Source organism: Rhinoderma darwinii, chromosome 1 (genome assembly GCF_050947455.1).
Source record: "Rhinoderma darwinii isolate aRhiDar2 chromosome 1, aRhiDar2.hap1, whole genome shotgun sequence".
Lineage (NCBI taxonomy): Eukaryota > Metazoa > Chordata > Amphibia > Anura > Rhinodermatidae > Rhinoderma > Rhinoderma darwinii.
The window spans coordinates 387,075,222-387,101,873 of NC_134687.1; the positions used below are offsets into that span (position 1 = coordinate 387,075,222).

Below are 26,652 nucleotides of genomic sequence, written 5' to 3' on the forward strand. Positions count from 1 at the left end.
TGCACACGTTAGATGGAATTTTGGCCCACTCCTCTTTGCAGATCATCTGTAAATCATTAAGATTTCCAGGCTGTCGCTTGGCAACTCGGATCTTCAGCTCCCTCCATAAGTTTTCGATGGAATTAAGGTCTGGAGACTGGCTAGGCCACTCCATGACCTTAATGTGCTTCTTTTTGAGCCACTCCTTTGTTGCCTTGGCTGTATGTTTCGGGTCATTGTCGTGCTGGAAGACCCAGCCACGAGCCATTTTTAATGTCCTGGTGGAGGGAAGGAGGTTGTCACTCAGGATTTGACGGTACATGGCTCCATCCATTCTCCCATTGATGCGGTGAAGTAGTCCTGTGCCCTTAGCAGAGAAACACCCCCAAAACATAATGTTTCCACCTCCATGCTTGACAGTGGGGACGGTGTTCTTTGGGTCATAGGCAGCATTTTTCTTCCTCCAAACACGGCGAGTTGAGTTAATGCCAAAGAGCTCAATTTTAGTCTCATCTGACCACAGCACCTTCTCCCAATCACTCTCAGAATCATCCAGATGTTCATTTGCAAACTTCAGACGGGCCTGTACATGTGCCTTCTTGAGCAGGGGGACCTTGCGGGCACTGCAGGATTTTAATCCATTACGACGTAATGTGTTACCAATGGTTTTCTTGGTGACTGTGGTCCCAGCTGCCTTGAGATCATTAACAAGTTCCCCCCATGTCGTTTTCGGCTGAGCTCTCACATTCCTCAGGATCAAGGATACCCCACGAGGTGAGATTTTGCATGGAGCCCCAGATCGATGTCGATTGACAGTCATTTTCTATGTCTTCCATTTTCTTACTATTGCACCAACAGTTGTCTCCTTCTCACCCAGCGTCTTACTTATGGTTTTGTAGCCCATTCCAGCCTTGTGCAGGTCTATGATCTTGTCCCTGACATCCTTAGAAAGCTCTTTGGTCTTGCCCATGTTGTAGAGGTTAGAGTCAGACTGATTAATTGAGTCTGTGGACAGGAGTCTTTTATACAGGTGACCATGTAAGACAGCTGTCTTTAATGCAGGCACCAAGTTGATTTGGAGCGTGTAACTGGTCTGGAGGAGGCTGAATTCTTAATGGTTGGTAGGGGATCAAATACTTATTTCTCTGTGCACAATGCAAATAAATATATATCATTTTGACTATGTGATTTTCTTTATTTTTTTTTTATATACTCTATCTCTCACTGGTAAAATTAACCTAGCCTAAAAATGCTAAACTGTTCATGACTTTGACAGTGGGTAAACTTACAAAATCAGCAAGGGATCAAATACTTATTTCATCCACTGTAAGTACTTATACAAGGTGCTCAATATTTCAAATATTTCAAATATCTCACGATTTCAAAATATTCCTTTTTAACAGGATTAGTCCCAAAAGTGACAAACATAATATTTTTGCTTAAGTTATAATTTTAAATTTAAAAATTAAATTTAGACATTGTAAGCCTGCAAATGTTTTGTCCATAATGGACCATATTTGCTGAATTTTCACGTCTTATCACAGTCAATCAAATTCATTCGAGTTGAGGAGGGAAAGAAGAGGAGGGAAGGAGTCATCAGTCAGTGGTAGTAGAATCAAGAAAAGAGGCTGAGTGGACTATGGTTATAGCTATTTCCCATGCTTTAGTCCAGTACGTTATGATGATCTTCGATTTCAAGACTGTGGACTAAAGTCTCCTCACTATGGAACTAGGATCAGTGATCTACTCAGGACCTGTAGCCTGTATTCAGATGAGCGTTCTTTAGGGGATAACTGACAATGGAATCAGTATTGTTTCAGAGTGTGTTTCCTGTGTCAGTTTTTAATGCGTGTAGCATTGGTGACCATCAGTTTTTCACGTCATTGAAAAAAAAAACAACAGACCATCAGTGAAAAACGGACCGATCTCGGATAACATCAATGTGTGATTCAATTTTTTTCACTGACCCATTGACTTGAATTGGCGAGTTTAACGCGAGAAACTAACCAAAGTAGTGCATGCTGCGATTTTCTCTGCACATACCAATGGAAAATCGGACATGTAATGGGCCAGTGTTCAGTCCGTGTTCTGTCAGTTATACACTCGAACAGAACACGGATGTGACCATCGCTCGTCTGAATAGTCCCCTTAAAGATCTAACAGTGGATCTGATCTGCTGGGTGCCCACCTAGGCATTAGGCTGTCATCTACCATAAATCACCTGTGAACTTCTGGTGGGTCCCTCTGGATTTTTGAGCTTGCCTCCACAACTTCTTTTGCAACTTTTCCACTGAAATTTAGCAAGAAAAAATACAATGAATACTTTTGAATAATGCATACATGCTATCCAATAATTCTAGGATTGATAATGAAATAATAAAATAAACAGTATATTTATTAACCCCTTAATGACCAGCCTATTTTAGACGTTAATGACCAAGTCATTTTTTAAGTTTTCTATCGTCTCATTTAAAGAGCTATAACTTTTTTATTTTTTCGTCGACATAGCTGTATAAGGTTTTGTTTTTTGCGGGACAAGTTGTAATTTTTAATAGCACCATTTTGGGGTACATAGAATTTATTGATTAACTTTTATTAACTTTGGGGGGGGAATAGAAAAAAATCTGCAATTTCGCCACACTTTTTTGCATCCTAAATTTACGACGTTTACTGTGTTGTATAAATAACACAATAACTTTATTCAGTGGGTTGTTGCGATTGCAACGATACCAAATTTGTATAGTTTTTGTATGTTTTATTACTTTTACACAGGGAAAACACTTTTTCAAAATTATTTGTTTTTGTGTCTCCATATTTGAAAAGCCATAACTCTTATTTTTTAGCCGATGCAATTGTATGAGGGCTTTTTTTTGTGGGACGACTTGCATTGGAATAAAGCCCGTTAGTGGCTGCCGTAAAAAAACACTATGGCGCGGTCACTAACGTGTTAAAATACCCGAGGGTATATGCATGGTTGACTCCATTGTGCAAACAAATTATAAAATACAATATATTTATTCTAAATAAAGAAAGGCTTATAAATTATACTTATAAAGTGCATGTCATATGCGAAGTGTAAGCAAACATAAACATGGGAAAGCTTATGTTACTTAGAATCTAAATCCCTCCTAATATGAAAGGTCAGGGGGTCAGAACTACCACATCGACTTCCTCCAGAAGTATATAGTGACCCCCCCTCCCAAACTAAAATAATTTCTAGTGTGTTTGAACATTATGGTGGCATAGCAGATCTAGCAGAAAAGACAGATTAAAGGGGTTATCCGGGGACCAAAAATTTCATTGCAATAATAAATTTGTGAAACTAAGTAACTTACTGATATACTTTAATTTAAAATTATGTACTAAATGGTGCCGTTCAAACCTCGTGAATTGTTCCCAGAAGTGCTGGAGCTTTTCTAGCAACAATGACGCTCCAACACGGCCCCACGTGACTGAGGGCTTGCTTCATGTGCTGTTTGTGAACATGACCGCAAGGGGCTGTCACATTGCCTATTGCTTGAGTCCCGAGCAGAGCATCAGTTAGCGCTTTACTTGGGACTCCAGCACTGCTCCTGACGTCCATATTTGGTCAATTCAGGGGTTTCCTATTGCTGGAGTTCCCGAGCAGAGCATTATCTGATGCTCTGCCTGGGGACTCCAGCCCTGCTGCCGGCGTCATTGTCCATATATGGACAGAGACAGTGACATGGGCAGAAGTGCTGGAGTCCCCAGTCAGAGCATCAGCTGATGCTTTGCTTGCGGACTGCAGTACTGCTGCCGACGTCATTGTCCATAAATGGACAGTGACATTGGCAGAAGTGCTGTAGTCCCCAGGCAGAGCATCAGCTGATGCTCTGTTTGGGAACGCCAGCGATAGGAAAAACCCTGAATTGACCAAATATGGATGTCGGGAGCAGTGCTGGAGTCCCAAGTAAAGCGCTAGCTGATGCTCTGCTCGGGACTCAAGAAATAGGCAACGTGACAGCCCCTTGCGGTCATGTTCACGAACAGCAACACGAAGCAAGCCCTCAGTCACGTGGGGCCATGTCAGAGCCTCATCATTATTAGAAAAGCTCCTGCACGTTCGGGAACAATTCACGAGGTTTGAACTGCACCATTTAGTTCAGAATTTTAAATTAAAGTACAGTATATTAGTAAGTTAATTAGTTTCACATAAATATATTATTGCAATGCAATTTTTGGTCCCCGGATAACCCCTTTAAAGCTTTCTCTGATTTCTAGTAAGCTATTTATAATAATATATTGTGTAGAGTAGGAAATCTTAATCTACAATAACAAAATAACTAATAATAAGCTAAACTCAAACACCTGAGTTAGGTAAGGCTCATTCACATATGTCCATCTCCCCAGTCGTTTTTACCTCCAGCATAGAACAAAAATGGCAGAGTTTTGTGTTCTGTGGAATCAGTTTTGGCACTGAAGGTCTCCCTAAGCCAGACAGAGAAAGGCATAGGTGTCTCTGTCCGGCTATGGACGCCTGTCAGGCGCACAACCCAGTTGTCATTAGTTGTGTCCGGCTGAGGCAAAAAAACATCTGGAAGAACACAACTGTACTACAGAGGCCTATACTACACAGTGGTACAATTGTTTTGCTGCCATCTAGTGGTCAAATTGCACTTTGTAGTCATACTAAAAACAAATAGGCACAGACATATTGAGCAAAGTGAATGCAGACTGATACAAATGATGGAAATTAAACTTTTAAAAGGAAAAAGGATAAACCAGAGATAGAAATATGGGTAATAATGGATGAACAATAAACTGAAACGTCACTGATGATAGGAAATTAAATGTTTGTATGGAAAGAGGGACTGAGAAGGAAGGATTGGTTACTCATTTAGGATCAAAGTACTTACCAATAACGATACCGACTCCCCTTAAAAAATATATTGCTACTAGTCACTGTTTTTATTTGACTTGATTTTGCATACCTAAAAAATAATAATTAGAAAAAAAAAACGTAGATTATGAAAATGTAATTCGTTCATTCAATAATACAGTATGCTAACTTTATTCTACGTTACGATTACGGCCGTAGCATATATGTATTTCTATTATAATTTACTATGCTTTAAAAATAAAATATGTTTTTCACGAAAAAAAAGTGTGTTTGTTTATTTTTTGGGGGGAGACGTTTAAAAATTTTTTTGGTGGCACTAGGACATGAAGCTGCAATCTTTTGACCGCTTACATAAGGTTTTCTAAAGTCAGTGTATTACTGGCAGGCAATCTATTAGGTCTCTGATGCGGCCTAATAGGCAGATACCTATAGCAGACCTTGGGGCTATTGTTAGGCCCTGGCTACCAAAGTAACCCATCGTCGATGGGCTCATAGATTGAGCCCCCTCCCTCTGTCAAGCTCCTTAGTTCACACTGTTGCTGCATCTAAGGGGTTTAACGGCCGTGATGATGGTTTTTTTTCAGACCCCAGACTGCGGGGACTGGGATGTCAATCACAGCTGGGCTCCCGCTGTTGACCGCACGGGCACAACTCCTGGGCCCGTGTAATAATCCTGATGTAAGTCTACGTCATGAAGACTTTACGCAAGGCAAGCCAGGACGTACTTTTACATCACTTTGCCAGGCATCTTTGCTCATTACTAAGATTCTCCATGCCACACATTAGCTTCGTTGCTCTTCTTTGTATTTTTTCTAACTCCAGGGCATCCTTTCTATGAACTGGAGCCCAGAACTGGACTGTATATTCTAGATGAAGCCTCACTAATGCTTTGTAAAGTGGTAATATTACATCCCTGTCCCGCGAGTCCATGCCTCTTTTAATGCACGACTATATCTTGCTGGCCTTTGAAGCAGCTGATTGACATTGCATGCTTTTATTTAGTTTATGATCTACAAGTACACACAGATCCTTCTCAACAAGTGACTCCCCCAGTATAGCTCCCCGTAGCACATATGATGCATGCAGGTTGATGGTACCCAGATGCATAACTTTACATTTATCTACATTAAACCTCATTTGTCAAATGGATGCCCAAACACTTAGGGTATGTGCACACGCTAGCTTGCTTTTACGTCTGAAAAGACAGACTGTTTTCAGGAGAAAACAGCTGCCTCGTTTCAGACGTAAAAGCTCCTCCTCGCATTATGCGAGGCGTCTTTGACGCTCGTAAATCTTGAGCTGCTCTTCATTAACTTCAATGAAGAACGGCTCAAATTACGTTGCAAAGAAGTGTCCTGCACTTCTTTGCCGAGGCAGTCAATTTATGCTTCGTCGTTTGACAGCTGTCAAACGACGACGCGTAAATTACAGGTCGTCTGCACAGTACGTCGGCAAACCCATTCAAATGAATGGGCAGATGTTTACCGACGTATTGTAGCCCTATTTTTAGGCGTAAAACGAGGCATAATACGCCTCGTTTACGTCTGAATACAGGTCGTGTGAACCCAGCCTTAGTGTGTCCTAGTCTGTTTGTTATTCATAAACATCTTCCATAGACTGAACAATACGACATAGCTTGGTGTCATCTGCAAAAATAGAAATAGTGCTATTAATCCCATCCTCTATATCATTAATAAGTAAGTTGAATAATAGTGGTCCCAGCACTGAACCCTGGGGTACACCACTTATAACCGGGGACCATTCAGAGTAGGAATCATTGACCACAACTCTCTGGATACGGTCCTTGAGCCAATTCTCAATCCAATTACAAACTATACTTTCTAAACCTATAGTCCTTAATTTACCCATTAGACGTCTATGGGGGACAGTGTCAAATGTCTTTGTAAAGTCCAAAAACACTATATCCACAGCGGCCCCTCTGTCTAGGCTTCTGCTCACCTCTTCATAAAAACAAATCAGGTTGGTTTGACTACTTTTGTGCCTAGCAAAACCGCACTGGTTATTGCTTGTAATACTATTTTCTCTTAGATATTCCCGCATATAGTCCCTTAAGAACCCCTAAAACATTTTTCCAAAAATGAACGTTGGGCCTCCTTAACACACATTCTTTTTTTCAGCGTTTTAAAATGCATGTAGAAAATGGTATTCGTTTTTAATGGTGTTTTTTATATTCATTTTCGGTATTGTTTTTTATTTTGGGATATTTTGTAAATTGTTTGCGCTTTACCTGGTATTTTTTTAAGTTCTGTAAGGAAGCCTATTGAAAAAAAAATGGCAGAAAAAAATTGATACCTAAAGCATGCTGCGTTTTTAAAAAACAGTACAAAAAACGCTACAATCCAAAACGCTGTGTATGCAGACTTTCTCATATGTTACTATAGACTTTAAGGGCGGATTTAGACAAGCGTGTGCGTTTTGCGCGCACAAAAAACACGGAATTTTGCGCGCGCAAAAGGCACTTAACTGCTCCGTGTGTCATCACCATATGATGCGCGGCTGCGTGATTTTCGCGCAGCCGCCATCATTATGACACTCTGTATGTTTGTAAACAGAAAAGCACGTGGTGCTTTTCTGTTTTCAATCATATTTCTTACTGCTGTTGCGCGAATCACGCGCGTCCCACGGAAGTGCTTCCGTGTGGTGCGTTTGATTTTCACGCACCCATTGACTTCAATGGGTGCGTGATGCGCGAACAGCGCAGAAATATAGGACATGTCGTGCGTTTCACGCAGCGGACACACACTGCGTGAAAATCACGGACTGTCTGCACGGCTCCATAGGCTAACATAGGTCCGTGCAACGCGCGTGAAAATCACGCGAGCGTTGCACGGACGTATTACACGTTCGTGTAAATCCGCCCTAAAGTGGGAACAGAATTAACGTAACTAAAAACTCTTGGGTGTAATCCATCTGGTCTCGGAGCCTTGTTCACATTTACTTTATTTAACTTTGCTTGGACTGAATCTACATACAGCTATTTACGAATAATATCAATTGATATATTAACAGCACTGGCACCGCCTACTGTACATCAGCTACTCTTTCTTCTTTTGTATTTACAGAGCTAAAGAAGCAATTTATTAGCTCTGCCTCCTCTTAATCCCGTGGCCATCTTCACGTTAAAGGGGTTTTCTGGCCAGTAAAATTGATGGCCTATCCTCAGGCTAAGCCATCAATAGCTGATGGGTCCCAGGACACCCACCTATCAGCTGTTTTAAAGGGGGTGCAGAGCAAGTAGGAGCGCTGGACTCCCTTCAAAACAGCTGATCGGCGGGGGTCCCGGGAGTCGGACCCCGACCCATCAGATATTGATGGCCTATCCTGAGGATAGACCATCAATTTCTACTGGCTGGAAAACCCCTTTAACCCTGTGACATACTACTACGTCACAGGGGTTGTCCTGTTAACGCAAACTGACATACTATTACGTCATGGCATTAACAGAACTAGTTTTAAAGCGGTGATGGCTTAACGCCATCACTGCTGCAAGGCCAGGACCAGAGCTAGCCTCCGACCCGGCTCAAAAGCAAGCGCTGCATCTATGTAGTTACTAGCATATCGGAATCCTGCGATACAATCATGGGGTTCTGATGGCTGCTTTGGCAACCTGCCCCCTGCCATTAACCACTTAGATGCCGCAATCAAAAGCGATTGCGGCATCTCCTTGATTGTAAACAATCGCCATCGATGCGATGCCTATGTTTGATATGGCAACCGAAGGCCTAACAATGGCCTGCTGGCCTGCCACCTACGGAAGCCCATTAGGCCCCGTCCGAAGGTGGAGCCGAATAGGCTTGCTGTCAGTAAATGACTGACAGCTCTAATGCATTGCACTACGTGGGTAGTACAATGCATTAGAATAAAGATAAGGGCTTCATGCCCTCAAGTCCCCTAGTGGGACAAAAAAAAAGTTAAATATTTAATGAAAATGTTGTACAAAAGTATAAAAATAAAATTTATAAGTTGAAAACACAAAAACTGCCTTTTTTCCTATAATAAGTCTTTTATTATAGAAAAAAATGACAACGTGAAAAAAAGTACACATATTTGGTATCACCGCGTCCGTAACAACCCCAAACTATAAAATAAAAGTGATGTGTAAAAGTGAATGAGTAAACGCTGCAAAACAAAAAAAAAAAAACGGTATACATATGGTATCACCGTATTCGTATTGACCCGCAGAATAAAGTACAATTTAAATATACCGCCCACGGTGAACATTGTAACAGAAAATATAAAAAACATAGTCAAAATTGCTTGTTTTTGGTCACCTTGCTTGTCAAAAAATGGAATGAAAAGTGATAAAAAAAAAAAATCGCATGTACCCCAAAATGGTACTAATGAAAACTACAGATTGTCCCGCAACAAATAAGCCCTCACACAGCTCCAGTGGAAAAAAAAAAGTTCTGGCTCTCAGAATGTGTCGTCGAAAACTGTGCAGAGCGTTCCAAAAGCAGATAAGATTGGGCACGATTTATCAGTGCGATGCTGGGCACATATCTGTGAAATATTATTTATTTACCCAATTATTGTACCCTCTTATTATATCCTGATGTACTTTGCCCAACTTACATATGCCCCCACATTATAGACTGAAATATCAGCAAACAGAAGTACCACCAAGCAAAATTAATTACTAATGAAAAAACACCTGTGGGGGCAAAATGCTCATTACACCCCTTAAATGCCTTAAGTGGTGTAGTTTCCAAAATAAGGGTCATGTCTAAGGGGTTTGTTTTACTATTTGACCTCAGAACCCTGCAATTTTGGGTCAATGCTCTGAAAGTCACCAAAATAGAACTCAAATGCGCATGTTGCTCTTCACTTCTGAGCTCTGTCATATGTCCAGGCAAATGATAAATGACTTGAGGGGTGTTGTTCCCAAAATAGGGTCACTTCTTGGGGGCTTCCACTGTACTCTTGTAGCTTAGGGTTTTGCAAATGCGACATTGCGCCCAAAAACCAATCCAGCAAAATCTGCATGCCAAATAGCATTCCTGCCTTTCTGAGCCCTGCCGTATGTCCAACAGCAGTTTATGACCACATGTGGGGTATTGCTGTACTCGGGAAGATTGCTTTACAAATCTTGGGTGGCTTTTTCTCTTTTATCCCTTGTGAAAATTAAACATTTTTACTTTTTAGTAGAAAAATTTTGATATTAATTTTTATGGCCTAATTCCAATAAATTATGCAAAAGACCAGTGGGGTCTAAATGCTCACTATATCCCTAGATAGATTCCTTAAGGGGTGTAGTTTCCCAAATGGGGAAACTTTTGGGGGGCTCTTACTGTTTTAGCCCCGCAGGGGCTTTGCAAATCTGACATGGCACCCAAAAGCCATTTCATCTAAATTTGAGCTCCAAATGGTGCTCCTTGCCTTTTGAGCCCTGCCGTGTGTCCGATCAGCAGTTTATTGCCATGTATGGGGTATTGCTGTGCTCAGAAGTGGTTGCTTTACAAATGTTGGGGTGCTTTTTCTCCTTTATTTATTGTGAAAATGGAAAAACTGAGCTAAAACTAAATTTTAATAGAAAAAATTAGATTTTCATTTTCACGGCCTAATTCCACTAATTCCAAGCCAAAAAAAAACCTGTGGGGTCAAAATGCTCACTATACCCCTCAATAAATTCCTTGAGGGGTGTAGTTTCCCAAATGGGATCACTTTTGGGGGTTTTCCCACTGTTTTTGTCCCGCAGGGGATTTGCAAATGCAACATGGCACCGGAAAACAATTGCAGCAAAACTTGAGCTCCAAAAGACAAATAGTGCTCTTTCCCTTCTGAGCCCTGCCGTGTGTCCAAACAGCAGTTTATTAACACATATGGGGTATTGCCGTAAACAGGAGAAATTGCTTTTCAAATGTTTTTTCTCCTTTATTCTTTGTAAAAATGTATAATGTCCACGTTGGAAAAAAATGTAGCTTTTCATATTCAAGGCCTTATTCCACTAAATTCAGCAAAAAACCTGTGGGGTCAAAATGCCCACTATACACCTTGATAAATTCCTTGAGGGGTGTAGTTTGTCAAATGGTGTCTTTTTCGGGTGTTTCCACTGTTTTGGCCCCACAAGACCTCATCAAACCTGAGATGGTGCCTAAAATATATTCTAATAAAAAGAAGGCCCTAAAATCCTCTAGGTGCTCCTTTGCTTCTGAGACCTGTGCTTCAGTAAATTAGCACACTAGGGCCACATGTAGGATATTTCTAAAAACTGCAGACTCTGGGCAATACATATTGAGCTTCATTTCTCTAGTAAAACCTTCTGTGTTACAGAAAAAAAGGATTGAAAATGAAATTTGTAAATTTTACCCCTACTTTGCCTTAACTCTTGCGAAACGCCTAAAGGGTTAAGAAACTTTCTAAATGCTGTTTTGAATACTTTGAGGAGTGCAGTTTTTAAAATGGGGTGACTTATGGGGGGTTGCATTGTATGGGCCCCTCAAAGCCACTTCACAACTGAACTGGTCCCTGAAAGAAAAGCCTTTTGAAATTTTTGGGAAAATGTGAGAAATTGCTGATAAAGTTCTAAGCCTTGTCACGTCCTAGAAAAATAAAAGGATGTTCAAAAAACGATGCCAATCTAAAGTCGACATATGGGAAATGTTAATTAGCAACTATTTTGCGTGGTATTACTATGTGTCTTATGAGCAAATACATTTAAATTTAGAAAATTAAAAATTTTTGTTTTTCGCAAAATTTGGGTGTTTTTCACAATTAAATATTGAATGAATTGACCAAGTTTTAGCAGTAACATGAAGTTCAATGTTTCACGAGAAAACAGACCCAGAATAGCTTGGATACGTCAAAGCATGTCAAAGTTATTACCACATAAATTGACATGTCAGATTTGAAAAATGGGGCTGCGTCCTGAACCTGCCAACTTGTCCACGTCCTTAAGGGGTTAACAACCTCCTACACCTTGTTTTTTTTTTGGACATTATATATATGCTTAAAATCCTTTTTCCTATGCTCCCTATACACCTAGATAAATTCCTTCAGGGGTGTAGTTTCCCAAATGGGGTCACTTTTGGGGGGTTTCAACTGTTTTGGTCCCACAGGGGCTTTGCATATGTGACAAATTTAAGCTCCCAAAGTCAAATGGTGCTCCTTCCCTTCTAAGCCCTGCCATGTGTCCAAATAAAGCCCAAGCAGTTTATTCACACATATGGGGTATTGCTGTGCTCAGAAGAGTTTGCTTTACAAATGTTGGGGTGCTTTTTCTCCTTTATTGTGAAAATTTAAAAATCTGAGCTAAAACTACATTTTATTAGAAAAAACTTTGATTTTCATTTTTACGGCCTAATTCCACTAATGTCAGCAAAACGTGCTGGTTTGTGTAGGCTTTAGATGAAGTCATCACAGACCATGTAGAATGCCAAGTCTCCATCTACAGCTTCTATAAACCAGAATTTTTTCTAAAATGGATCATCTTTATCCACCTGTTCCTTCCTCAACCAATTGTCGTCTTTACTCCCAGGATTCGTGAGTTGTAATCTGGCACAAATGTGCAGATACAAGCAAATATTTATCATATATGTATGTATACCTTTTCTATGTCTCCAATTACACACAAATTGTCCAATATTGTCCCCTGATGAACCAACTAGGTTAGGGAAACGTGTTGGGATGGTTATGAAGTGTCAGTGTTGTGGTCATTTTATGCAATAGAAGGTGCTTAGAAATTACACTAAGGGCTTATTTAGACGAACATGATATACGTCCGTGCAACGCGTGTGATTTTCACGCGCCTCGCACGTACCTATGTTATTCTATGGGGCCGTGCAGACTGTCCGTGAGTTTCATGCAGCGTGTGTCCGCTGTGTAAAACTCACGACATGTCCTATATTTGTGCGTTGTTCGCGCATCAGGTACCCATTGAAGTCAATGGGTGCGTGAAAATCACGCGCAGCACACGGAAGCACTTCCGTGTGACGCGCGTCATTCGCGCAAAAGCAGTAAAAAGTATGAATGAAAACAGAAAAGCACCACGTGCTTTTCTGTTTACAAAGATACAAACAGAGTGTCATAATGATGGCGGCTGTGCGAAAATCACGCAGCCACGCATCATATGCTGCTGACACACGGAGCTGTTAAGTACCTTTTGCGCACACAAAACGCTGCGTTTTTTGCGCACGCAAAACGCACACGCTCGTGTAAATCCGGCCTAATTGTAGAAATGTTTGTATCCCTGGAGTTTGTCCATTGGTAGTAGTTCTGCTTGGAGTTTTACTTGTGTTTCAAGTCAGGGGCGTAGCTAGGGGGGGGCAGGCGGGGCATGTGCCCCGGGCGCAGTTCAGAGGGGGGCGCCAGCGCCCCCTCCTCCTGCACTATAATTGTACCTGTGTCGCAAGGACACAGGTACAATTAGAAGCAATGAATGACCGGGCACGTTCCGTGCCCGGCCATTCAGCGCCTTTCCACGAATGAAGCGACTGGTACCTTTTGTACCAGTGACGCTTCCGTCGATGAAAGGCGCTGACTGACTGACAGGGAAAGTCATACTGCCCAGCCAATCAGCGCCTTTCATAGACGCTGCGTTCAACCCCCTGGAGCCCTGCGAAGAAGAGAGCAGGTCTCCATGGCTGCCGGACGGCATGGGAGCGGGAATAAGGTGAGTTTGAAATTTTTTTATTTTTATTGTAATAGAAGTGTGGCTGTATCTGCGGGGGGGACTTTGTCTACACGGGGGACTTTATCTACGGGGGGGGGGGGTCTATCTACAGGGGGACTATATCTACAGGACTGGGCTATATACAGGGGGACTATATCTACAGGGCTGGGCTATATACAGGGGGACTATATCTATAGGGCTGGGCTATATACAGGGGGACTATATCTATAGGGCTGGGCTATATACAGGGGGACTATATCTGCTGGGCTATATACAGGGGGACTATATCTACAGGGGGGCTATATACAGGGGGGCTATATACAGGGGGACTATATTTACAGGGGGGCTATATACTGGAGTGGGCTGTCTATAGAGCACCATATACAGGGGTGGGCTATATAGTATATAGCCCCCTGTAGATATAGCCCACCCCTGTATATGGTGCTCCATAGATAGCCCACCCCAATATATAGCCCCCCCTGTAGATATAGTCGCCCTGTATATAGCCCAGCCCTGTATATAGCCCAGCCCTGTAGATATAGCCCAGCCCTGTAGATATAGCCCAGCCCTGTATATAGCCCACCCCTGTATATAGCCCCCCTATGTATAGCCCACCCCTGTAGATATAGCCCCCCTGTGTATAGCCCACCCCTGTATATAGCCCCCCTCTGTAGATATAGCCCCCCTGTGTATAGCCCACCCCTGTAGATATGGTCCCCCTGTAGATATGGTCCCCCTGTAGATATGGTCCACCTGTAGATATGGTCCCCCTGTATATAGTCCCCCTGTAGATATGGTCCCCCTGTAGATATGGTCCCCCTGTAGATATGGTCCCCCTGTAGATAGGGTCCCCCTGTAGATAGCCCACCCCTGTAGATAGTCCCCCTGTAGATATAGCCCACCCCTGTATATAGTCCACCTGTAGATATAGCCCACCCCTGTATATAGTATCCCACAAATAGCTCCCCCTATAGTGCTCCACAGAGAGCCCACCCCTGTATATAGCCCCCTTGTACATATAGTCCACCCCTGTATATAGTGCTCCACAGATAGCCCACCCTTGTATATAGTATATACAGGGGTGGGCTATCTGTGGAGCACTATATACAGGGGTGGACTATCTAGTGGAGCACTATATACATGGGTGGACTATATGTACAAGGGGGGGCTATATACAGGGGTGGGCTATCTGTGAAACACTATATACAGGGGTGGGCTATATCTACAGGGGGCTACATACATGGTTGGGCTATCTGTAGAGCTCTATATACAGGGGTGGGCTATATCTACAGGGGGCTATATACAGGGGTGGGCTATCTGTAGAGCACTATAGGGGGAGTTATTTGTGGGACACTATATACAGGGGTGGTCTATATGGGGGCACTTTCTACAGGGGCTCTATGGCAGGCACTATCTACAGGGGGCTCTGGCAGGCACTATCTACAGGGGGCTCTATGGCAGGCACTATCTACAGGGGGCACAGTGTGTGTGTGTGTGTGTGTGTGTGTGTGTGTGTGTGTGTGTGTGTGTGTGTGTGGGACATGGTGTATGGTGCTATTATAATTAGAGGTGCAGTGTTTGGCGCTATTATATTTAGGGGCGTAGTGTGTGGTATAATGATAACTTTATATTTTTTTATAGGTGCAGAAATGTTGGAAAAGTGAGAAGCTGAAGACATCTGAGCGGCAAACTGCAGAAATGGACCGGGAGAAGTCATCATAGAGGTCTGGACCAAATGGAGAAAAAGTACTAGAATCTGAGACGTCACCGGTGAGTCACTTAATGTAAATGTTTATTCTGCCTCTAATCAGTACTGTAGTCACTGTTTGATCTGCAGCGAGATGATGGGTGGTATGATTATGATAGGATTTATTTTTTGTGAAACGGCATCTCCCAGCATATCCTCACCATTGTTCGGGCCATGCTGGGAGCTGTAGTTTTACGCCGTACAAACCTATACGGCAGGGGTTGCACTAAATTGAGCTGTATTTGTTCTGGGGCTGTATATATGTACCGAGCTTGGTTCTTGTGTTGTGTATAGAACCATATTGCTTGTGAAATGTACAAATAATTTTATGCTCGCGTTACATAAAAAGAAATGACACGTCGATTGGTAGAGAAAACAAACACGGCGAGGGGGAAGGAGATGTCGGGAAAGAGGTTTGGGGGGGGGGGGGGCGCCAATCTGAATCTTTGCCCCGGGTGCTGGAGAACCTAGCTACGCCTCTGTTCAAGTTAATATAAGGACACAGATCCGGGTGCAAAATATCAGGACATAATAAGGTGGTATAATAATTTGGTAAATAAATATTAAAAATAACCCATAGATGTATGGTACACTTTGAAGAAATCCTTATGCACAGGCCAGTGTCTGCACCATTTTTGGACCTTCTTTTCTTTACAGTTTGGAGAACGTCACTGGAAAAGTGTTGCCTAGTATAATATGAGCAGCCTTGCTTCCAACAGATGTGCTTGGGCTCTCCTCTTTCTTTTTCCCACATATTAGGGCCTTGATAACCACCTCTTTAAACTGAAAGAATGCTCCCCTCTGGCCTGCACATTAGTATCTCCCAGACTTAGAGCCATAACTTTTTTGTTTTTCCCGTTTCTCCATTTTTTGTCACTTATACCACACCTTATATATAAACACTTTAAAAAAAATAATGCTTTTGTGTTGCCATACAGTATTCTGATAGCTTTAACAATTTTATTTTTCCGTCGATGGATCTGTTTGAGGGCTTATTTTTTGCGTGACATTCTGTAGTTTTTATTAGTACAATTGGGGTTCAAGCAACCTTTTGTAATGCAAAGACAATTGCCAAAGGCAATAGGAGCCAGTTTTTTCCCCAACTACTTTTAACTGATAGGGTATGTGCACACGACCTATTTTCAGACGTAATGGAGGCGTTTTACGCCTCGAATTACGCCTGAAAAGACGGCTCCAATACGTCGGCAAACATCTGCCCATTGCTTGCAATGGGTCTTACGATGTTCTGTGCAGACGAGCTGTCATTTTACGCGTCGCTGTCAAAATACGGCGCGTAAAACGACGGCCGCGTCAAAGAAGTGCAGGACACTTCTTTGGGATGTTTTTGGAGCCGTTTTCTCAGAGACTCTATAGAAAAACGCTCCAAAAAAAGCCGTAAAAAACCCTGCGAAAACGCCGTGAAAAACGATGCGAAATAGGCGAGTTGCTCAAAAAACGTCTGAAAATCAGGGGCTGTTTTCCCTTGAAAACAGCTCCGTATTTTGAGACGTTTTTGACTCTGTGTATGAACATACTCATAGAACTAGTTTAAATATATAAGATAACTTTATTTCTTAACAAAGGACATACACTACCGTTCAAAAGTTTAGGATCACTTAGAAATTTCTGTATTTTTGCAAGAAAAGCACAGTTTTTTTCAATGAAGATAACATTAAATTAATCAGAAATACACTCTATACATTGTTAATGTGCTAAATGACTATTCTAGCTGCAAACGTCTGGTTTTTAATGCAATATCTACATAGGTGTATAGAGGCCCATTTCCAGCAACCATCACTCCAGTGTTCTAATGGTACATTGTGTTTGCCAACTGTGTTAGAAGGCTAATGGATGATTAGAAAGCACTTGAAAACCCTTGTGCAATTATGTTAGCACCGCTGTAAACAGTTTTGCTGTGTAGAGGAGCTATATAACTGACCTTCCTTTGAGCTAGTTGAGAATCTGGAGCATTACATTTGTGGGTTCGATTAAACTCTCAAAATGGCTAGAAAAAGAGAGCTTTCATGTGAAACTCGACAGTCTATTCTTATTCTTAAAAATGAAGGCTATTCCATGTGAGAAATTGCCAAGAAACTGAAGATTTCCTACAACGGTGTGTACTACTCCCTTCAGAGGACAGCACAAACAGGCTCTAACCAGAGTAGAAAGAGAAGTGGGAGGCCCCGCTGCACAACTGAGCAACAAGACAAGTACATTAGAGTCTCTAGTTTGAGAAATAGACGCCTCAAAGGTCCTCAACTGGCAGCTTCATTAAATATTACCCGCAAAACGCCAGTGTCAACGTCTACAGTGAAGAGGCGACTCCGGGATGCTGGCCTTCAGGGTAGAGTGGCAAAGAAAAAGCCATATCTGAGACTGGCTAATAAAAGGAAAAGATTAATATGGGCAAAAGCACACAGACATTGGACAGAGGAAGATTGGAAAAAAGTGTTATGGACAGACGAATTGAAGTTTGAGGTGTTTGGAGCACACAGAAGAACATTTGTGAGACGCAGGACAACTGAAAAGATGCTGGAAGAGTGCCTGACGCCATCTGTCAAGCATGGTGGAGGTAATGTGATGGTATGGGGTTGCTTTGGTGCTGGTAAAGTGGGAGATTTGTACAAGGTAAAAGGGATTTTGAATAAGGAAGGCTATCACTCCATTTTGCAATGCCATGGCAGACCCTGTGGACAGCGCTTGATTGGAGCCAATTTCATCCTACAACAGGACAATGACCCAAAGCACACCTCCAAATTATGCAAGAACTATTTAGGGAAGAAGCAGGCAGCTGGTATTCTATCTGTAATGGAGTGGCCAGCGCAGTCACCAGATCTCAACCCCATAGAGCTGTTGTGGGAGCAGCTTGACCGTATGGTACGCAAGAAGTGCCCATCAAGTCAATCCAACTTGTGGGAGGGGCTTCTGGAAGCATGGGGTGAAATGTCTCCCGATTACCTCAGCAAATTAACAGCTAGAATGCCAAAGGTCTGTAATGCTGTAATTGCTGTAAATGGAGCATTCTTTGACGAAAGCAAAGTTTGAAGGAGAAAATTATTATTTGAAATAAAAATCATTATTTCTAACCTTGTCAATGTCTTAACTATATTTTCTAGTCATTTTGCAACTCATTTGATAAATATAAGTGTGAGTTTTCATGGAGAACACAAAATTGTCTGGGTGACCCCAAACTTTTGAACGGTAGTGTACAACATAATCTTAAAAATTACAATGCGTGCTGGCAAGTAAGGTAAGTGCACTGACAATCCTATGTATAATTGAGATTAGGTAAAAACCTGAAAGTTAGCCCTACATAAACATCATAAAGGGAGAATACAAGGACCTGATGAAATCAATCATGAGGAATTAAATGCCTTTAGGAGTCTAGAGGATTTATTAGATGAGAATGAATTCAGGGCTACAATTGCAACTCGCCCTTTTTCACCGTTGAGACCCAAATCTAAAAATACTCCTCCTTTCTCACAATATAGGTAAGCGCAGATCTACGCCAATTGAAATCGAGTAAATACAGAGTTTTTGGCAACCTGAATCCAGGTTTTTACCTAATCTCAATTATACATAGGATTGGCAGTGCACTTACCTTACTTGCCAGCACGCATTGTCATTTTAAAATGTATGTTATATGTCATTTGTTAAAGAGACTCTGTCACCACATTATAAGTGCCCTATCTCCTATATAAGGAGATCGGCGCTGTAATGTAGGTGACAGTAATGCTTTTTATTTAAAAAAAACTATCTATTTTCACAACGTTAGGAGCGATTTAAGTTTATGCTAATGAGCTTTCTTAATGCCCAAGTGGGCGTACTTTTACTTTCGACCAAGTGGGCGTTGTACAGAGGAGTGCATGACGCTGACCAATCGGCATCATGCACTCCTCTCCATTCATTTACACTGCACTAGCGATATAGTGATATCACTATGTGCAGCCTCATACACAAACCCTAACATTACTACAGTGTCCTGATAATGAATACACATGAAATCCAGACTGGACGTCATGTGTACTCAGAATCCTGACACTTCTGAATCTTTTTTTGTGAGATTCCAGCAACGGATACGAAATCTCGCGAGATCACGGAGCTAAACGAGATTTGGTTTCACTTACCGGAATCTCACAAAAAAAGATTCAGAAGTGTCAGGATTCTGAGTACACATGACGTCCAGGCTGGATGGTCATGTGCATTCATTATCAGGACACTGTAGTAATGTTAGGGTTTGTGTATGTAGCTGCACATAGTGATATATCTATATCGCTAGTGCAGTGTAAATGAATGGAGGAGTGCATGATGCCGATTGGTCAGCGTCATGCACTCCTCTGTACAACGCCCACTTGGTCGAAAGTAAAAGTACGCCCACTTGGGCATTAAGAAAGCTCTTTAGCATAAACCAAAATCGCTCCTAACGTTGTGAAAAAAGATCGTTTTTTTAAATAAAAAGCATTACTGTCACCTACATTACAGCGCCGATCTCCTTATATAGGAGATAGGCCACTTATAATGTGGTGACAGAGTCTCTTTAAGCAATAAAGTTATCATATATTTAAACTAATTCTAGCAGTTAAAAGTAGTTGGGAAAAAAAACTGGCTCCTATTGCCTTTGGCAATTCTCTTTGCATTATTCTAGTTTTGTGGCCGCCAACTATTAGGTCCAGTTCACACTAAGTTTTTTTTCCACGTTTTTTGACACGGAAACCGCATCGGAAAACAATCCAAAAACCGGCCGAAAACGCCTCCCATTGATTTCAATGGGAGGCGGAGGCGTTTTTTTCCCACGAGCGGTAAAACCGGCTCGCGGGAGATAGAAGCGACATGCCCTAACTTCGGGCGTTTACGTCTCTGACCTGCCATTGATATCAATGGGAGGCATAGAAAGCGGTTTTCGCTGCGTTTTTGCCCGTGGCGCTCAATGGCAGCGGGCAAAAAAACGCGCCAAACGGCATGCAGGCAGATCAAAATCTGCCTCAAAATTCCAGACGGAATTTTGAGGCAGAATTTTTTGCCTGCAAAAAAACTCAGTGTGAACAGGGCCTTAGGGTCTCTTATACAATTTTTCAAGCAACCTTTTGATCACTTTTTATTCCATTGTTTTGGAAGCCGAGGTGACTTAAAAACAGCAATTCTGGGGGGCGTGGCCAACTGCCGACGGGACCGGTCGCATGATTTAGGAGCTCCGCTTTCGGCCCCGATTTCCCTACATTTATCCTGCTGACATACCGCTACAATTCCTCACAGAGCCAGAAGACGACCTCGCCGACATAAAGAGGGTAACATGAACCGTACACGGCATTCCATGGCTGCAGAGAAGTTGAAGGAGTTTGCCCGCGCTGCTCCTCAAGATGGCGCCGACGCCTCTTCCTCCTTGCCGCCTCCCCCACCAGAGAGCGCACAGCCAGAGGCTCAGCCTGCTCCTGGGCCAGAACTAACGCTGGCACAGGTATCAGCCAAGCTCCTGGACGCTATACAGCTCTCCACCTCTTCCCTGACAGGAAAGATTGCTGAAGTAAAGTCGGATGTGGGACTCCTCAGACAGGACCTGCAGAACTTAAGGGACCGGGTGAGGGAGACGGAGGACCGCATTTCTGGGCTAGAAGATAAAGTGGCGCCACAGACAGGAAAGCTGGCACAGCTGGATAGAGTGGCTACTCAATGGCTAAATCGAGCAGACGACCTGGAAAATCGCCTGAGACGCAATAATATACGGATCCTTGGGCTCCCTGAGCGCTGTGAAGGCAGAGACCCCAGTTCCTTTATTGAAGCCTAGTTTAAAGAAATTCTACCAAATGCTGTATTATCGTCGTCTTATACCATTGAAAGGGCGCATCGTGTACCTGGCAGACCACCGCCGCCTGGCGCCCCACCGAGACCTCTGCTAGCACGCTTCCTCAGCAGTCGGGACCGGGACGCTATCCTGCAAGCTGCCCGTACGCATGGAGAAATCCGATTCCAGAATACCACTATCCTGCTCTTTCCGGATTTTTCTGCGGCATTACAGAAAACGAGGGCTTCATTTGTACCAGTCAAGAAACGGTTGCGAGATCATCAAATTCTTTATTCAATGGCGTTTCCAGCGCGATTGCGAGTTATACACCAAGACAAGACGGTTTTCTTCAACACACCGTTGGAAGCGGATGAATGGCTGTCTTCCCTGGGACGCTCTCCTCGAAGATAGAACTGGAGACTGCAACAACATATGGAACTGTTCACTGTGAACACTTGTTACACCTGCCTTCCTGCACGGGATCTCGTATTGGATGTCCAGATGAGTATTAGGGTATGTGCACACACACTAATTACGTCCGTAATTGACGGACGTATTTCGGCCGCAAGTAGTGGACCGAACACAGTGCAGGGAGCCGGGCTCCTAGCATCATACTTATGTACGATGCTAGGAGTCCCTGCCTCTCCGTGGAACTACTGTCCCATACTGAAAACATGATTACAGTACGGGACAGTTGTCCTGCAGCGAGGCAGGGACTCCTAGCATCGTACATAAGTATGATGCTAGGAGCCCGGCTCCCTGCACTGTGTTCGGTCCGGGACTTGCGGCCGAAATACGTCCGTCAATTACGGACGTAATTAGTGTGTGTGCACATACCCTTAATCTATCTTATCCTGGAACGATGTTCTCATGCAAGTTCTGCCTTATATTATTCTCGTAATTTCTTATATGCAAAGTTCTGAGAGAAGAGTTGCGGAACATGTAGTAATACCGTTGTTTTTTATTATATTGATGTAATGGGCGCCGTAAAGCAGATGACTATAAAGGGTATTACTCCCTGTACACATGCCCTCCAAAGTTAAGTTGATAATTTGCATAATGGGCGGGTGGAAACTGGCTTATCTTTTCTAAGAAAAACAGTATGCAATGTTTGTAGTTAGCGGACAATTACCCGCGAAATTGGGAATCACAACGCCGGTTCCTTTTACCTCAATTGTGCTTCCTTCTTTTTCCTTTGTTCCTGCTCACCTGTATTAGTCATCTGATATATAGGTGATCCCCCGTTTTGCCTCAATTATCACTTTTGTGAAAATAAAAAAAAAAAAACGTAGCAATCAGTGCATAGCATTGATTGTTCTATATTTGTTATTGCTGATAACCTGACTGTTTTACTGCATATCTCAACTGAAAGCATTTATCACTGTTTTATTACTGGTATATTCTTAGCAATTGAAGTATTATGACGTTGTCTATTCTTTCTGTGAATGTGAGGGGTCTGGGAGACTCCCATAAGAGGAACCTGACTTTTTCATTTATCCGGCAGCAAGGTCCACAGATAATATGCCTTCAAGAAACACATCTTATACAATCTACTGCCAGCTGCTTAAATAGAACATGGATTCAGTGGTCGGCCCATTCTACGCACAGTACATATTCTAGAGGGGTTTCCATTTTGATACATAGATCGCTCAGATGGGAACCGGGTGCGGTGCAGACAGACAAGGAGGGCAGGTCAATTTTCGTGCATGCATGGATTGAAGGTCAGCAGTTCGTGCTGATTGGGCTTTATCTTCCTCCTCCGGCCTCCATGACTGTGTTATATGAGGCGGCCAAATTTGCATCCCAATTTCCAGCAGCTGGGGTGATATGTATGGGAGACTTCAACCTTCTTCTAGATCCTTCCACAGACAAGTTTTATCCTGGTCCGGTCCCTGGGCATCTACCCGGGTCTACTCCGCTGGCGGGCTTTTTGGGGGAGATGGGTTGGATAGATATGTGGAGACAGCGCCATCCCAATGGTCGCGAATACACATGCTTCACACCTGGGAGAAACTCGCTATCCAGGATTGATTATGTGTGCAGTAACGCCAGAGCTTACGGCATGTTGGAAAGTATCTCTCACTTACCCAGAGCAATGTCAGATCACTCTCCTATAATAGTAAAGCTCAATTTACGACCCCATCACCTATATAGAGGGCCTAGGAAAGTTCACCCATTCTGGCTTAAAGTATTTGGGGATCAGGACCGCATCCCGGATCAATTGACAGTGTTCTTTGCAGAAAACCTTCCCTTTGACAACCACTCAGCCTTATGGGACGCATTGAAAGCATACCTGCGTGGGTGTTTGCAGTCCTCAATCTCCTACCACAAAAGGCAGGCCTCTGAGGTGGAACAACTGCTGGCAGCTGAATGTACAACTTTAGAGGCCGCATTCATAGAAGATCCCACTCCATTGAACCAACAGACGTGGCTACAGAGAGGCAGGGAATATGTTCATCTCCTTCAGGAAAAAACGAAGCGTCGCATATTCTTCTCCAACCAGAAATACTTTGAACTGGGTAATCAATCCAGCAGCTTGCTGGCACACATGATTCATAGTAATTCGACCTCGCCAGCAATATTGCGTATTCACTCCGCGGCAGGGGAAGTGGTACACGACAATGAGCGGATTATGTCTCGTTTCACTGAATTCTACAAAGAACTCTACGAATCTAAAATACAGGTGTCTCCACAGAACATCAGGGATTACCTACTGTACATGGATATTCCACAACTAACGGAGTCACAGAGGGAGTTTATGGAAGCCCCTATCACGCTACCTGAACTATCGGAAGCATTGACCACCATGGCAAAGGGCAAGGCCTCGGGCCCTGATGGACTTCCCCTGGAGGTATACACTAAATATCAGGAGCAACTCCTACCACAATTACTAGAAATATTGAATGCCTCCTTTGGAAAAGGAACTCTGCCGGCCTCAATGTATGATGCGACTATAATTGTACTTCTGAAGCCGGATAAAACACCAATGGATTACGGATCTTACAGGCCCATCTCTCTACTCAACACAGATTACAAACTGCTGACTAAAGTACTGGCTCTTAGACTAAATTCCGTCATCTCTGATATTATTCACCCGGATCAATCTGGGTTCATCCCTGGGAGGAGTACGTCTGATAATCTGAGGAGAGTCCAGACGGTGGCGCAGATAGGCGAGCGTAACAAAAACAACTGGGCCCTGGCCTCCTTGGATGCGGTTAAGGCTTTCGACTCTGTGGAATGGACCTACTTAGCTAGTGTTCTGTCTAGTTTTGGATTCGGCCCTGCATTTGTGTCATGGATACAGATAATTTACAAGCATCCCAGGGCTAATATAACGCTGAATGGCCTCACATCTACCTCCTTTGACCTAGGTAGGGGAACTAGGCAGGGCTGCCCCCTGTCACCCCTACTCTTTGCACTGGCAATGGAACCATTGGCAATAGTCATCAGATCAGACTCGGAAGTAAAAGGGGTCCCACACAAGACGGGTGAGGACCGTATTGCACTGTACGCAGATGATATTATGTTATTTGTTTCGCAGATACAGTCTTCCCTCCCGAGAATGATGCATCTTATCAACACCTTTGGAGATTACTCTGGACTGCGCATTAACTGGTCCAAATCAACCATCTTGTTTTTACAGCCTGGGGAAACACAGTCGGCGGGCTCCACGAGAGAAGGACTTGCTGTAGTTGACCAATTTAAATACCTGGGTATACTCATTACCAGAAAGGCGGCAATCTCCCTACAACTCAATGTGTATCCTCTATTATCCATTGCCAGAGAAAAGTTCAAGATATGGGCGGCCCTCCCATTGTCGGTCATGGGACGAATTAATCTGATTAAAATGGTGATACTTCCTAAGAGTCTTTATATTCTACAACATATATTCACTCCCATACCAAAGTCCTTCTTCCGGAAACTGGAGTCCCTCATCATTTCCTTTATATGGGGAAGGTCTAGGTCAAAACTGGCCTTACAGAAGCTACAAAGACCAAAGGAGATGGCTGGTATTGCTCTCCCGGACATTTATTTATACTATCTGGCCAGCCAACTCAAATACCTAAGCACCTGGACGCAAGCCAAACGGCCCCCGGGCCTTGAGGGTATGTTACTGGACTATTCTGCACATAAGTCATTGTGGCCGGTGTTGTTTCATCAGGACGTGCCAAGATCCTCTTTACTGCCTGTCTGTCGAGTGGCAAGGGAAGTCTGGAAAGTGGCTATGACTATATCGAGTTCTTCAGACACCCCCGCAGAAACTCCTCTGTGGCATAACACGGTGTTGGAATCCTTGGTAAAGTTCCCAGATGCCGCATATTGGATTGATGCAGGTGTCACAGTGCTCGGAGATGTGTATGAAAATAATATCCTTCTGTCCTTCGAACAAATGCAAGAAAAATTTCGGCTTCCTCGACAGCATTTCTTCAGATATCTGCAGATGCGTCACCTCCTTGCTGAGCAGTTTCCGAGACAGCGTCAACTCATCTCCTCCTACCCACTCATCGGGGTGGTCCGATCACAGGGCCCCAGAGGTCTGATCTCTACTATTTACGCTCACTTGATTGAACAGAAGGCTAATGCGAATCCACTGCCGATTATTTCCAGGTGGTCTCAATTAATCCCTTCTTTGACGGAGGATTCCATTGAAGACCTACTACAATCACACTTACATGTGTCACCTGCTGCTAATAATAAGCTCATCCAGCTGTACTATATTCATCAGGCGTATCTGACGCCTCAGCGCCTATTTCAAATGAAATACATATCAGAACCGGCTTGCCCGAAATGTTCACATGCCCCAGCTGACTTCTGGCACATGGTATGGATGTGCCCACATCTCCGCTCTTACTGGTCAAAGATCATCGGTTTCCTCAACTTAATGCTACCATTTCCTGTTGTAGGGACTCCAGAGTTGTGTCTATTTGGAATACTGGAGGAAGACATATGGTCCCGTCATACCAAAATATTTCTACAAGAGACCCTTTTCTTGGCCCGCAAAGGCATTTCTATGAGATGGATGGATCGTCGACCTCCTAAGGTTACAGTATGGAAGCAGATGGTTAATTCCACTATATCATATGAACGTATCATTTTTAAACATAGAGATCGGCCGGACAACTTCCACAAAATATGGGACATATGGTGCAACAGCACTGAGACAACATACACTCCGAGGGAAATAGAGACGGCAGTGGATGCAAGGAGGGGGGGGAGGAGACGATAGGCAGGTAGGGATGAGACGGATAAAGTAGTGGATCTCCCGGACCTCTCACATATAAACATATTGTGTGAACATTATACAGTTGTGAAAATGTGAAGCGAATGGATGTACTATCTGTAAATTTTTATTATGCCTTTTTTGGGTAAGTGAAGTAAACAGGATGGCAATATTGTTGAGATTTGTTCAGCACCTGCGAGTGCTTAGTTGTATTGATTGGGACACTGTTGTCCTTTGCATTTTGTTTTTTTATTCTTCATAATGTGATAAAACAAACTCACTTTTCAATAAAAACAAGTTTAAAAAAAAAACAGCAATTCTGGCATTATTGTTTAGTTTTTCTTTCTTTACGGCGTTCTCTGTTTGGGATAAATAGCGTGATAGTTTTATAGTTCAGGTCGTTACAAATGTGGCGATACTAATTATGTATAGTTTT

At 43.0% G+C, this 26,652-nt stretch overlaps 2 protein-coding genes across 3 annotated transcripts in view; one reads left to right on the forward strand and one right to left on the reverse strand.

Moving 5' to 3' along the window:
* FRMD3 (FERM domain containing 3) overlaps window positions 1–26,652 on the reverse strand; it is a 335,672-nt gene that overhangs the window by 87,453 nt on the left and 221,567 nt on the right. The window contains exons 11-12 of the mRNA XM_075828480.1: window positions 4,857–4,931; window positions 2,201–2,269 (exon numbers count right to left, since the gene is read on the reverse strand). Coding sequence (XP_075684595.1) covers window positions 2,201–2,269; window positions 4,857–4,931 — 144 coding nt within the window. The remainder of the gene's footprint in view (window positions 1–2,200; window positions 2,270–4,856; window positions 4,932–26,652) is intronic.
* IDNK (IDNK gluconokinase) overlaps window positions 1–26,652 on the forward strand; it is a 358,457-nt gene that overhangs the window by 32,675 nt on the left and 299,130 nt on the right. The window lies entirely within an intron of this gene.